The sequence below is a fragment of the Quercus lobata genome, unplaced genomic scaffold (assembly GCF_001633185.2).
Source record: "Quercus lobata isolate SW786 unplaced genomic scaffold, ValleyOak3.0 Primary Assembly Scq3eQI_170, whole genome shotgun sequence".
NCBI classification, from domain to species: Eukaryota; Viridiplantae; Streptophyta; class Magnoliopsida; order Fagales; family Fagaceae; genus Quercus; species Quercus lobata.
This window is the reverse complement of record NW_022154719.1, coordinates 67,063-81,016: the sequence shown is the minus strand read 5'-3', so window position 1 is coordinate 81,016 and position 13,954 is coordinate 67,063. Positions and strand designations below refer to the sequence as shown.

The window sequence follows — 13,954 nt, the reverse complement described above, 5'->3', positions numbered from 1 at the left end:
AGAAAACCTAGCATCCCTAGCTAGTGCATGGGCAACATGATTGCCCTGCCGCCTTACATGGATGATAGAGGAGGACTGAAAATACCCCCTTATAGACATAAAGTCTTTTACTAAGTGGCCTGTCAATGCATTAGAAACCAACCCCGACTGCAAGCATTTCACCACTAACTCCGCATCCCCTTCAAAACAGACCCGACTAAAGCCTAACCCCCTTGCAAACAGAGTTGCTCTTCGAGCCGCCATCATCTCGAGGACCTCAACTGTTGCTGGCAGCCTAACCTTTTCCGACAAAGCCGCCAGCACCTGCCCTTCACAGTCGTGAAGCACCACCCCAATACCAGCTTCTTGCTCCTCCCCGAAAACCGCCCCATCAAAGTTAGCTTTAATGGAATTCTCTGCCGGGGGCTGCCACCGCACCAGGCCAACATGCACCCCTGCAACCCGCCTCTGTTTTCCTTGCTGGAACTCAGCCAACATGGATGAGGCTAACTGAGCGATTCTTGAACAAGGCTGAGTAGCTTCATTTAAGTGCAACTTGTTTCTTCGCATCCAAATAAGCCAAGCCGACATCACAAACACCTCCATATTTTTACCTTCAGCCTTCATAATACTCACGAGGTCCCACATATTCTTCACAGTTAGGTACTTATCCCTCAGATCAGCACAGGAGGACTCCCACACCACACAGACCTGCACACAGTCCCAAATGGCATCGATCTCATCTTCTTGCAAACAACCACACTGATCACACACGGAGGAATCTACCACTTTCCTTTTTTTCAGATTTTCCTTTGTTGGAAGCGCTCTTGAGCAAGCCCGCCAAATGAACACCTTCACTTTGTTAGGAACCTTCAAGTGCCATATGAATTTCCAAAAGCTTCTAACCCCATCAGAGTCGGAGCTAGAAGGCAGAGAGCTCATTTCCTTTTCACACAGCATCTGGTAACCTGTTTTAACTGAGTAAGACCCCGGCCTGCACCTTGGCCATGATAAGCAGTCATCTTGGTCCGTAACACACAAAGGAATGCTTTTGATTCTTTGAGCTTCAAAGGGCAGAACGAGGTCATCCACAAGCTGCTCATTCCATCCTCCTCCCTCCGGCTCTAGCAGATTTGCAACTACCCAATTTTTCACCTCCTCAATTTTTGGAGAAACGACACAAGCCGAAGCCTCCCCAGGCAGCCACCTATCATTATAGATATTAATCTTTGTACCATTCCCCACTCGCCATAGCAAGCCCGATTTGACAAGCTTACTAGCCTTAACAATGCTTCTCCACGCATACGACCCCGAAACTACCTTTGCATCGAAGATTGACCCACTTGGGAAGTACTTGGCACTAAAAACCCGATAAAAGAGGGAAGATTGATCTACTAAAAGCCTCCACACTTGCTTTGCGAGCATAGTCTCATTAAATTTTTCCAAATCCTTGAAGCCCATACCTCCTAACTCCTTTGGTTTGCACAAAGTTTCCCAATTCTTCCAATGAATCTTACGTTGGTTGCCCCGTTGACCCCATCAAAATTTCCTAATCATCATCTCAATATCGTTTAGAAGACCGGATGGGAGTTTGAAGCAACCCATCGCAAAGGTGGGGATAGCTTGGACTACCGCTTTTAGGAGCACCTCCCTACCCGCTTGAGAAAGGAGTTTTTCCTTCCAACCTTGGAGCTTATTCCATACTCTCTCTTTGATGAAATTGAGACTCGCCTTTTTTATTTCTCCCCACAACCGCCGGAAGGCCAAGATACTTCTCATATTCCTTCACTTCGCTTACCCCCAAAGCTTCGATTATCTCAAGCTTCTTCTCCTCCGAAGTAGCCTTACTAAAGAACACGGTGGTTTTTTCTCTATTAAGCTTTTGACTGGAGGCTTTCTCATACAACACCAAGATACCTTGAATAACATCCAAATCACCCCTATTTGCTCGGCAAAATAGTAAGGTGTCGTCGGCAAAGAATAAATGAGAAATCTTAGGGCCATTTTTGCATAGAGAGAATCCCCTAATGGCCATTTTTGCATAGAGAAATCTATCACTTTGTTTTCAAATATTTGAATCTTAAAAAGTGAAAAGCATACCTTTTCTTTTTCTTTTTCTTTTTTTTTTTTTTTTATGAGAAACAAAACATACATTTTCAAATGGTCAATGATGTCGATTGCTTAACTATGGGTAAAATCCATTGGTCACAAAATTTGGGTAATTAAATTGGAATAATTAACAAGGAGTCACCGTCAAATTAAAATTCAAGTAATACATTGTTATTAATTGTTATAACATTACTTTTTTGGGAAAATCATCCCTGACTTACGTGACAATCCATCACATACATATTTTTAAACAAGCACTCTGATTATCTATATGACTTGTTGAGAAATTTGTATGTCAAAATGTTCATCTATCTACACATATCAATAGAATGTAGAAACCTTATTTTATATACTAAAGCAACCTTAGCCAAAAGTTCAGTATAGAATATTAAACATAATTGATTTTATTTATTTTGAATCCTTCAATACAACTAATCAAAGAATGACAACTATTACACAATCTTCTTTTTTTTGGCAACAATCAACTTATTTTTTTTACCATAAGGAACTCAGATGCAAATTGACAATTGAAAACTATTGAACAAATTGAAGGCATGCATATAACAATTTCTTTGAAAAAATTAAAGCTCAGCTGTGTAAGGCACGTTGGTAACCGGCAACCATGAACCGCCAGAGATGAAGTTTGCAACGGTGTATTGTGAAGCTATAGCTGCACTAGTAATGACATGGTAGCCAGGCCAATTAACTCTATTAGCAGTCGAAGAGCCTGGCCCCGTGTTGGCATACTCCCCATAGTACAAGGTACTGAGGGCAAAATTTCCACTCCATTCCTTCCATCCAGCTGGAGCAATCAAGCTATCTAAGTATGTTTTCATAAAAACCGTGCGTGAATACGTCTTCCATGGCCTCCCTAAGTATGTCTTAACTGAGCTCTGGGACGACATTAAATCTGAAGCAGCCTTGACTGTACAATCATGAATGGAAATTCCAGTGTTTTGATTAGGGTCAGTCCTACCTTGGGCAGTGAGAGTGTTGGTCTTGTTAGGAGTATAACGAGCATAAATATTACAATTTTGCAACACAACCGCAGCATTTCCAAATATGAAATCAACTGTACCATATATGTCACATTCCCTATAGAATTGCCTGTGGGAATGGACATAGAGGGTGTCTTGATACCCTTCCAAGCTGCACCTGTAAAATACCGAGAGATCGGACCCAGAACGAAGGGCCACGGCTTGATGATTTGCTGCTCCAGCAGTGTTCCTTATAGTGATGTCACGAGCAATGAATCCATCTCCCACAACAGCTGAAAATTCAAAATAACAAGAGCTTAATTTTCATGTCAATATTTTAGTCAAATTCTAGATTAACATTCATTATTTTAGTAAAATCATAACTATATAAGCTGTAAGACATAATATTTTGGGGTAATCAGTTGTGGCAAGTTAGCTAGGACCACAAGTAATTAAATACAACAATAGTTATCAGCATAAAAGCATTATTATATATACAAAATCTTGTCAAATTAGATGACTTAGTAATCGTACTTAATTTTGAAAAGAAGGCTAAAATATATAATCGATAACTAAAGCCTCTTGAAAATTAAGAAAGTGCATATCCAATATATGTATTGAATGTGAATCTTACAAACTCAAGAGAACCCCATGTTATGGGACATCCAATACATACGTTAGATGCAAGAGACAATTTTTCTATCCTTCGAAACTAAACCTACATGTGTGACTTGGAGAGATTTAAAAAAAAAAAAAAAAAATTAAAAATCCAAAACCAAGGCTTGGTTTGGTATATGAATAACGTGCATTATGCATGAAATATGAATCCTTTCAAATTCAAGTTTGATCAATAATCTCACTAAAATTTTTAAATTATGCACTCAATAACTCAGTTGACTTATATATCTAAAAATTCGACTGAGGTCAATTTATGCAGGGAGGTGCTTTTTTTTTTTTTTTTTTTTTTTTTCTAACTAGTCAGAAGTTTCTTGGTATTCTTGCATTACTTGATCCGGACCTTTCAAACCTCCAAACTCCCACTTCTTATTAATCTCTTCTATCACATATCTAAACCTAATTTTTTTTAGTCCAAGCCATGATTTTATCCACTAAGACTTATAAATATATATGTAATATTTTGTAGGGAACCAATTAACAACAATTTCTTAACACTAAAATTTAGCATATATATTATTAGAAATCAATTGAATTTACTTACCAATTGTGGCTGAATTGAAGGTTGTAGAACCTCCACCAAAACTTTTGCTCCCAGTGACTATGGTTTTTCCTATACCATCTCCTACCAACATAATATTTTTCAACTTTATCTCAACATTTTCTTTGTATGTCCCAGCCTTCACGTATATCACAAACCTCCCACTTCTTGACTGTGACAAAGCTGCACTTATGGCCTCCTTTATCGTCTTATAATTTCCTGAACCATCTCGTGCCACCACAACATTGGCCTTAGGAGCCGAAGAAGACTGCAAGAGTTTCCGGTCCCCAGGCTTAACCCAAGTTGGGAAACCATGTTTGTAACTTGGTACAGTGTATGGAACTTTGTTAAGAGACAAAGCGTTGCTAATTAGCTTAGAAACGTTGTTTGACATCAAGGGCAAGAGATTGTCCGGGACCCCTAGCTCAATAAACCCGGCCCGACAAGTCTCAAGGTTGGTTAGAGCCGTGCTGAGCCATGTTTGAGCATCAGTTTGGCTGCACTTGACATTAGGGTCAATGGTTTTGTTAAGCCTGTAGTGGGTATACTCATAAAGCTCAAGGCAATCTGCCCATGCAGCCTTTTCACGAGCATTTTTGCTCTTGGGCCCTAGTGAAATTATGTTACTTTGAGCTTTTAGGGCACGTTCTAGTGCTAGTTGCTTTGAGATTGTGAAAAAATCGGACTTTTGCTTGATGGGGCTGTGGTAATTAAGCTTCTGGCTTAGAAAATACTCACATGGCTCAGGGTTTGGGGTTTGGCTGCACCATTTTTTAATATCTGCTTGAGAGTAACCAAGAATGGTTAGAGACAGAAAAAGAGACACAAATAGAGGTGCAACCAATGCTCGAAGTGCCATGTTTTTTTGCCTTTTTGATGGGCTATAAAAAATGTTGGACAGACAAGGGACAATATTAGATGTGAATGAATGGGTGTTTGGGATTTGTATGGGACTTAATTAATGCCTCCAGACTGATACTTATATAGACGAAGAAAACGATAAGAGACGTAACAATGTGGGAAGCACAACTTTTTTTTTTTTTTCTTCTTCTAGTTTTTATAATAACTTGTCGTTAACCCGTGCGATGCACGGGATAGTTAAATAAAATTTATACACATTCACTTTTATTGGTACAATCATTTGAAAATAATTCTAACTAATACTCAAATGTAAGAGACACATTGACTTACTATTTAAAGTAGTCTTCTGAAGAATTTACACATATTGTGCAACTGAGCCTTAATTTCTCATCAACAATAAAAACATGGAAATTCAAAACATGGAAAGAAAATAAAAATTACAACAATTAATTCCATTATCTTTCATGTTATACTTTGTAATTGTACGGAATTAAGTCAACTCAATTTAAGTAGTTGTAATAAAATTGGCTTCTACTATTCTTTATTCTATAGAGATATGAACATATTGGATTTCTCAAACAATTACCGATATTGCAATAAAATAATTTATTATTAAAAATAAGAAACAAAGAAAATTTGTCTATAGCTTAAGAAACACAATATAATAAAATTAAAGAGATAAAATTTTCGGAGGACAAAATATTATAGATAATTTTAGAAACAGATTATACACTTAAAATAGTTAGTAATTTATAGCACTTACCCCCCACTATTAGTATACAGATACCAAGTGCGGTCGTTGTAACCCTTTGAAAGAACCTTCCCCAATTGGTCCCTATCAAAAAAAAAAAAAAAAAAAAAAACCCAATTAACAAAATTGATCCAAAAGGGTCTAAAAAGCACACAAAATCAATTCAAAAAACAAAAATATGAGACAAAGTAATTATTTTCCACTGCCAATGAAATCGTCTTTTGTATTGCTATTCCAAACTGCAACACTTATCTCTGTCAGGCCTTCAATTAACGAAAACCCAAACTTTTTTTGGAATACCGGAGTATTATAACCATCTATACACAAAAAAAAAAAAAAAAAAAAAAAAAAAAAAAATCAGCATAATTCACTATAACTCTATAGAAGCCTCAAAAATATAAAGAGAAATTAAAGGGATTGAATTTGATATTTACGTTTGGAGAGAGAGAGTTTGCAGAAACTGTGGTTTTATATTTCTTAACTTGAGAGAAGAGTAAAGTTGCTAAAGTTTTGAAAGTAAGGTTGCTAGGGTTTTGAAGTGTTATAATGTTTTTATTTTTATTTTTTAAATATTATACTGACGTGAAAAATTATGATGCCAGTAGAGACTTCAGTTTATATATATATATATATATATATATATATATATAGATTAAAAAATATCACGTGAAACTCGAGTTTTCTTGTAACGTGTAAAATGGAGGCTTTTCCGACAGACAGACGTGAAAGTTGAAACACTATAAAAAGATTTCAGAACAAGTAGAGAAAGGCAAAGCTGAAAAGTGACTGCCACTCGTACTAATTATTCACCCCTCACCATTCTTCTTCATTTCCTAGCAAGTTCTTTCTCACTTGTTCTTCGACCATGTCCCACCTATGGTCTTACTGACAACTCATTCAGCTAAGAATTTCCCTACTGTCATATAATTTTCTGACAGCGCGGAATGGTATGGACTTAATAAATTACAAATGGGTAATGTGTGGTCAAGTTTGCGCCTGTGAGTACTACCATGATACCATCCCATATATAGATATATTTTTGTTTTCTAATATTTGAAATAAAAAGTGCTTTTAAATAAATTATTGGCTTACTTTAAAAAAAAAATTGTTTATTTTTTTAATTATTAAATGGTGAGATAAATATATTTAAGCACATAAGCAAGAGAATAAAAAGAAATGCACTAGAGTTATTTTGAACTTAATTGGTTTATCGTGAGAATTAAGACCCCTAATTGATAAATTGACTAATTCAAAACAGTCCAACTAACAATTTATCTTATTATTATCTAATTAGCCAATTCCTAATAACAACAATAAAATCTTAAATAATAAAATTAAATAAAACTAACCACATAACAGAACTGCACTAGCTTTAAGAGGTTTCTAAAAACACTTTAGAGGTTAAAAAAAATAATTACAGTTTTTGGTTCATCATTTTTTATACAAGATTACGGTAATTGAAGATTACAAAATATTTCACATTACTTTTTCATCACCTCATTAAATGATAATAATCTTACATTATTTATTGATGAAAATATTATAATTTATATTAACAAAATTGTACATACTAATAAATTTATTTTACTTATAAAAATTATTAAAATACCAAAAAAAAAAAAAACCTCTAAAATACTTCAAAACTACTAAAAAGAGAATGTTATTGTTTGAAGTAAACTGCAATGAAATGTAGCACTGTAAGCCCGTGATTTCCATGAAGGTACGATACTGTACAATAGTCTACTCTAATAATTTTCTGACAACGCGGAACGGATTTTTATCAGTCATTATCAACTACCCATATATTCATTCACAATACATGCCTTCTTCTCTTGTTGACTGAGGATTAAGATTAAGAAGAGAGTGTGAACGCATTGAAAAAGAAGAGTTGTGGGTTGTCTCATGTTGTCTCATGTCTGTGTGAGTTGAAAAAGAAGAGTTGTGGAGTTGTGGGTTGTCTCATGTTGTCTCATGTCTGTGTGAGTTGAAAAAGAAGAGTTGTGGAGTTGTGAGTTGTCTCATACCCACAACTCTTCTTTTTCAATGCGTTCACACTCTCTTCTATGAATTACTCAGTCAATTTTCTGACAACGCGCAAGGGATCATAAACTTCTATGAATTATCAACAATACATTATACATGCCAGAAACTTTACCACTCTTTCCACAATACATGCCTTCTCTTTCTGACTGAAAATTAAGAACAGAGAGAGTGAACGCATTGAAAAAAATATATTGCAATCAATTGCATGCCATTTAAAAAAAATGGTAAGTCAAGTCAAGTAAATATCTTGATATTAGATTTCTATTTGTTGGAGTTATCTAAATATAAACAAATGAAAAAAAATTTGATGAAGAATTTTCTCCACAAATTGAAAATAAAGTCCAAGAACCTTCAAGTTAATTGTCATGAAATTTCCCAAGAGTCCAATACGGTGCTTATAAGTCATCATATGTTGAGAACACTTCTACATCCACAAAATACCAAATTGAAAAGAAAGTACCTTACTTTTACGAGTTGAAGATAAAAGTTTTGATAGCTATTACATAATAGAGTTTATAAGATAACACTTTCACCACATCCACAAAATACCAAATTTTGGGGCTTCATATGCATGCTGCATTCTCTTTGCCATCCTCACTTGATTTTTCGATTATTATATATGTCTCCATGTCTATTTGTTTTCGTAGGTTCAAAGTATCATTAACAATAGGTGTAAACATTCCATTTCATTTTGACCTATGCCCGAGCCCCTTGGTACCTATGACAAGAAATCAATCTGCTATTAAAATTATCAACCTTGTGTGAGGAGCCTAATGAGCAAATTAACCCAAAAAGTGGCCTAATACAATCTAAACCCAAGCCCAACTAAGACCCAAGAATTAACCATGTTTTTCACTACCAACTCTTGTAGTCTCGCCTACAATACTAGTATTTTTTTAAATGTCTACAAAGTCATTTGAATTGATATTTTGACAATTTATTTCAAATTTATAAGTAATAGATACGCATAAGGTTCTATTCTTCCTCACGTGACACTTAAGTCTCATGGGAAGAGACCTTGTAACAATTATTAAGATATCCTCCTTATGAACCTAGCTTGGCACACTCACTTAAGTGATGTGGGACTCAACTAAATTAGGTCTTACCTACCACAACTCAAAGGAGAGTTGTCCCTAGTTTTAATACCATTTGTTAGGATGCACACACAATTAGCACAATATTGTTTGCTATTGAACAAAACTATGAGGAGTCCATGATATTGCCAAAACGGACAATATTGTGTCAATTTGTGTGGGTTCAGAATAACAATAATAATAACTGGTTGCTAACTCGTGCTATGCACAGGAACCTAAATATTTGTGAGACAGACTAAAATAATTTTATAAAATATTAAATTGATTAAGAAACTACACCATTGCTCTTGTATGACTTCAATTTGTGTTACAATTTGATAAAGAAGTCATTGCTTGAACGTGCAATGGCTTACAAAAAAATTGTCAGAAAATTTCAGATATTAAAACTTCTAAAAGACCAAAAAGATATTAAAGAAACAAATGATTCACTGCTTAGAAATTATTGAATTAAAACAAAATATATATGACTAAATAGTAGAGAAATGTAAGAGAAAGATGGGTTGCATTCAAAAGAATAATTTCAATTATTGCAAGCTTGTTTATCTTGTAAAAAATGGCTAAAAAAAGTTTGGTGGTTTATGTATGAAAATTACTTTTTAGAGAAGTTGAAGTAGAATTGTTCTATTATCCAAAGAAGTTGAACTTTATCAATAGTTGATGATTTTTATATTTATCCAAATAAAGCCACGTTTAGGATAATCTTAATATAGGATCTTGTAGTTGCACGATTTTCCTGGCCCAAGTTCTATTGATCAGGCCCTGGCCCAAAGCGCAACCCACAATAAATATTTGTAGAGGATGGGTCAAAGAACTTAGCTTCAGTGAACCTATTCGGTTTGATACATGGACAGTATTGTTGCAGAAAACCCAAGCACAAGAATGGATCTCTCACGTATATTTCTATTTCTTTAGTTCCTCATACAGTATTTTTCGTTCCCTTCTTTGTGGGACTCCACTACATTATATAGTTCCTCTCCTCTCATCTCAACCTTACATTTGTTGATCATCTAAGCATCTACTTGAGTACCTGTCCCATCAGACGCCCTCATCTCTCCCTTTGTGAGTTGAGAGGCCAAGGCGGTACTGTTCAGGGGTCATTTCCTCATTAATGTGGCCAAGAGGGTGGTTGGGGCGCAATTAATGTGGTGGCAGCTCCCCATGAGATATTTTGGATTTTATTCATTTTATATGTTGGGAGGATGAACTGAAGTGGTTGAGAGAGCTCCTCGTCTGGGTTTCGTGATGTCCGAGGAGGAATTACTCCTCGGACAGGCTTCCTTGGCGTTTATTGGGGTTGAGTAATGTTTCATACGTGGTTTCTCTTTGGACAAGACGCTTCTCGGACGGGCCTGAATTTGGAATTGGCCCATTATTTCTGGGCCGGGCCCCACAATAGCCCCTCAAAACTCTGGTTTTCATCTCATTCTGAGGAGGAAAAAACGGGGTTTTGATGTTTGGGAGAGGATGGAAATAAGGAGAGCGTGTGGCGCGCGTGTGGTCCGTTACTTTTGACGCGCTACAATTTACGAGGCGCGGCCATTAACTTCTGGAGGCGTTATGTTCCCTCATCCAACGGTGTGGCATAGATCGAACGGCCATCGTTTTTTCTCGTGTTTTTAGGCGGGAGCGATCTTTTCTCTCTCCTCCTGGCTATATAAGACGTCAAAGGGGTTCAGTTTCTTCTTTTTATCTGCATTTCGTAAACCTCAGAAGACTCCAGAGAACCCCATCGAATACCAGAGATATACCAGCACTTGCGTCTGTTACGCCACCGTAGCCGTTTTCTGTGAAGCGTTTCGTCCAAGAGAGATTTCTAGGCGTCCCGTCGAGCGTTTTGTGAAAGTACCGGTACGTTTTGTTCATCTCGCCGTTTCAATTCCCTCCTCGGACTCTACTTTTCTTCTTAGTTTTTACTTTCGTTTCCCCAGTTCAGTTCCGATGGGTAGATTTGAGAAATTAGTAAAAACTTCAGCCGCTATGGAGGCCTTTAGGGCAAAATACCACATTCCCCCGGGGGTTGGGCTGCGGTACTGTCCTCTTGTAGGAGTATTGATAGATAGGCGTGAGGGAGAAGTCGTTATCCCCATGATTGCTTTCATAGAGGGAGGGATGACACTTCCCATGCGTAGGATTACAAGGGAGTACTTGTTCAACCATAGGTTGACGCCGTACCAGTGTGCCCCGAATATGTTCAAGATACTAGGCTGTGTAGATGTCTTAAACGAGCGGATGAATCTAGGCCTTACTTGGCACGATGTGGCTTATCTGTACGAATGTCATCGCCTCGGGGATGAGGGGTATTATCTTAAATCCCGAAACGAGGACGTTAGGTTGATCTCTTGTCTCCCAATATCCAATAAGACAGTGAAGAATGATTTCCTTATTGCTTTTGGGGAGTGGTTCGACGGTATTCATTGTCCAACTCGGGTAGGAAACCCAGGTGCGGCGTCTCTAGGATCGGTCCCTTTTGGGATAGGATTTAGCATTGAGGGGTTACATTTTTTTGCTTTCTTTATAATTGGAAGATTTCGTGAACTAATCCCCTTTTCCTTGATTGTTTGCAGATAAAATTCACGTCGCCCCTCGAATAAACTTTGTGAACGTGCCAGCGTTGAACTACCTTCTTAGGTCGGAGATCTACGTTTCCGAGGACGGGCAGTTGCGTGCTGCCCATCTGGTTCTGGGCTATCAACCTCTGAGCAGCTCTTTCCAGGCTATCGGTCATGTCATAAGGGCTTGTAGTCCGAGGTTGGCTAGGATTGACGTGTCCAGGGACGGGTTCCTAGTTGAACACGATCTGCCACCAGTTGTGTTGCCCGGTGTTAGAGATCCCTACTTGGCAGAGCAGTTACCTCCACCAAACGAGCCTGGTGCTGTCGTTCAAATTGAAGAGGAAGCTGAATCATCTCGTCTTTCCCTTGAGGCAGAGATAGACGAGTTTTATTTTGAGGAGGAAGTTCAGCAGACCCCCCTGGTGGAACTTTCTGATCCCGAAGGAGAGCGGGACCGACATTCTGCAGTTGGTGTTCCTTCCATCATTATCTGCTCGGACGATACTTCGGACGAAGAGATAGAGCCCATGGCAGGAAAAGGAAAAACTCTAAAGGAGCTGATGGCCACCCGAGGGAAAGGCCAGTCGTCAAAAGGACAGTCATCAAAAGGGCAGTCCTCGAAGGCACCAACTCCTCCACAGGGCAAGACCCTCCCTCCTGTGGCCCCTACGGACACCTCGGACCTTGGCCTTAAGGTTAATCCAGACCTAAAGAAGAAAAGGCCGGCCGACACTCCTGAGGAGGGCGAGGTGGTTGCCCAGCCGACCAAGCAGCAGAAAACCACTCGCGCGCCAAGGAGCAGAAGGGGCAACTCCTCGGAGAGTCGGGACGAGGAGAATCTTGCGGAGGTACGTGCTGCCCCGCGTGTATGGGGTCCCAGGTTGGAGCTGGATGGGGTGGCCATCCCCTACAATGCTTCGATCCGGGAGTACAACCGAGGCCGGGCGGGATACGTGGCCGAGGCCTTAGAGCAGCCCCTACTCCTTCCTCGGGATATGGAGGCTTATAAGCGGTTCTCTCAGCCCAAGATTTTCCTATCCCTTAAAAGGGATCTCGCGATGGTAAGTAATCTTTTTACTGTTTCATTGATTTATTTGGCCTTGTTAGATTAAAGTAATCTTGCTTTGTTTGTAGATTACTCAGCAGGTATTCGTGGCTGAGGAATTTTGCCGCGGTAACAGTAGTCGGGCTGAGGTCGAGATCCAGGCGCGGGTGGAGGTGGAGAAAACCTTGGGGTCCCTCCAGCACGATTATGCTGAACTCACGGACAAGTTCAAGGAGTCGGAGAACCGACGCAAATCTGCAGACGCTGGTTTGAAGACTGTTGAGGCCCAGGCGGAGGACCAGCGCAAGGAGCTGTTCGCGACCCAGATCAACCTCGCCACCGAGAAACAGGCAGTGCAGGACCTCAAGACTGCTCTGCAAAAGGTCGAGGATGAGCTGCGGCGGGTCAAAGAGGAGGCCCAGCTGATCCGGGAGGCCACAGAGGCTGAGAAGAGTGCCGCTCGCCAGCTCGGGGCCGAAGAGACGGAGGTGAGGCTATCCGAGGAGATCCCCGAGGTATGCCGGGAATATTGCAGCATCTCATGGTCTCGTGCCCTCGATGCTGCAGGAGTTCCTGCTGACTCGGCGCTGAGACTGCCTGAGAGCATTTTCTATCCTAAGGAGATCCGAGAACATCCTGATGATGTCCAAACGGCCTCTGAGCAGGATCCGGTGGTGCCTGATGCCGCATCTACGCTTGATATGGCGAAAGATCATGTCACAGACTCTTCCATAGAGGTTCCTCCCCCTCAGCCCGAGTCAAAAGAAGATCCTCCTGCCCAGGCTTAGCTCTTTAGGCTTCTTTTTTTTTTTTTTAAATGAGAGTCGTCCTGTTTTTTCTTTATTCTTTTGTAAGGACCTCTTTTTCTAATGTACTCGGAATACTAATATGAAATATTCGCTTTGCTTACTACGGATGTATGCCAGTAACGCTCTTTTTTTTTTTTTCCCTTTAAACATTTGCAACGATGTAGATACAGGTAAATGGTCAAAACGAAGGGGGTTTTTGGGTTGCGATGGTGCCCGACTGCGCGAACGCCTTAAAATGATTTCCTTTAAGTAATAGTCCCCCAATCTATCATAAGTAATAATTTCCCCTAAGACTGTGGTCCGAGGAGCCATGCAGGACTAGGTTCTGTTTAAAACTATATATGAGTAATAATTTCCCCCAAGTCTGTGGTCCGAGGAGCCATGCAGGACTTGGGTTCTGTTTAAAACTATGAATAGTTGCCTTAAGTATTAATTTCCCCTTAGTCTGTGGTCCGTGGAGCCATGCAGGACTCTGGTTCTGTTTAAAACTACGAATAGTTGCCTTAAGTATTAATTTC

At 39.3% G+C, this 13,954-nt stretch overlaps 1 protein-coding gene across 1 annotated transcript; it reads right to left on the bottom strand.

The window, feature by feature from the left end:
• Positions 1 to 2,551: 2,551 nt before the first annotated feature.
• Positions 2,552 to 5,218, bottom strand: LOC115973108 (pectinesterase 2-like). Its single transcript, XM_031093343.1, has 2 exons — positions 4,285 to 5,218; positions 2,552 to 3,358 (listed from the first exon to the last, which is right to left on the bottom strand). The coding sequence occupies exons 1-2, from the start codon at positions 5,138 to 5,140 to the stop codon at positions 2,670 to 2,672; spliced, it is 1,545 nt and encodes a 514-aa protein (XP_030949203.1). The 5' UTR covers positions 5,141 to 5,218; the 3' UTR covers positions 2,552 to 2,669.
• Between the last annotated feature and the right edge of the window lie 8,736 nt (positions 5,219 to 13,954).

What these genes read in the sequence shown, in the direction of transcription:
- LOC115973108 (XM_031093343.1), bottom strand. Translation starts at nt 5,140, where the DNA reads ATGGCACTTCGAGCATTGGTTGCACCTCTATTTGTGTCTCTTTTTCTG. An exon ending in CTTCAATTCAGCCACAATTG is followed by an intron (nt 3,359 to 4,284) that starts GTAAGTAAATTC and finishes TTGAATTTTCAG; the next exon opens with CTGTTGTGGGAGATGGATTC.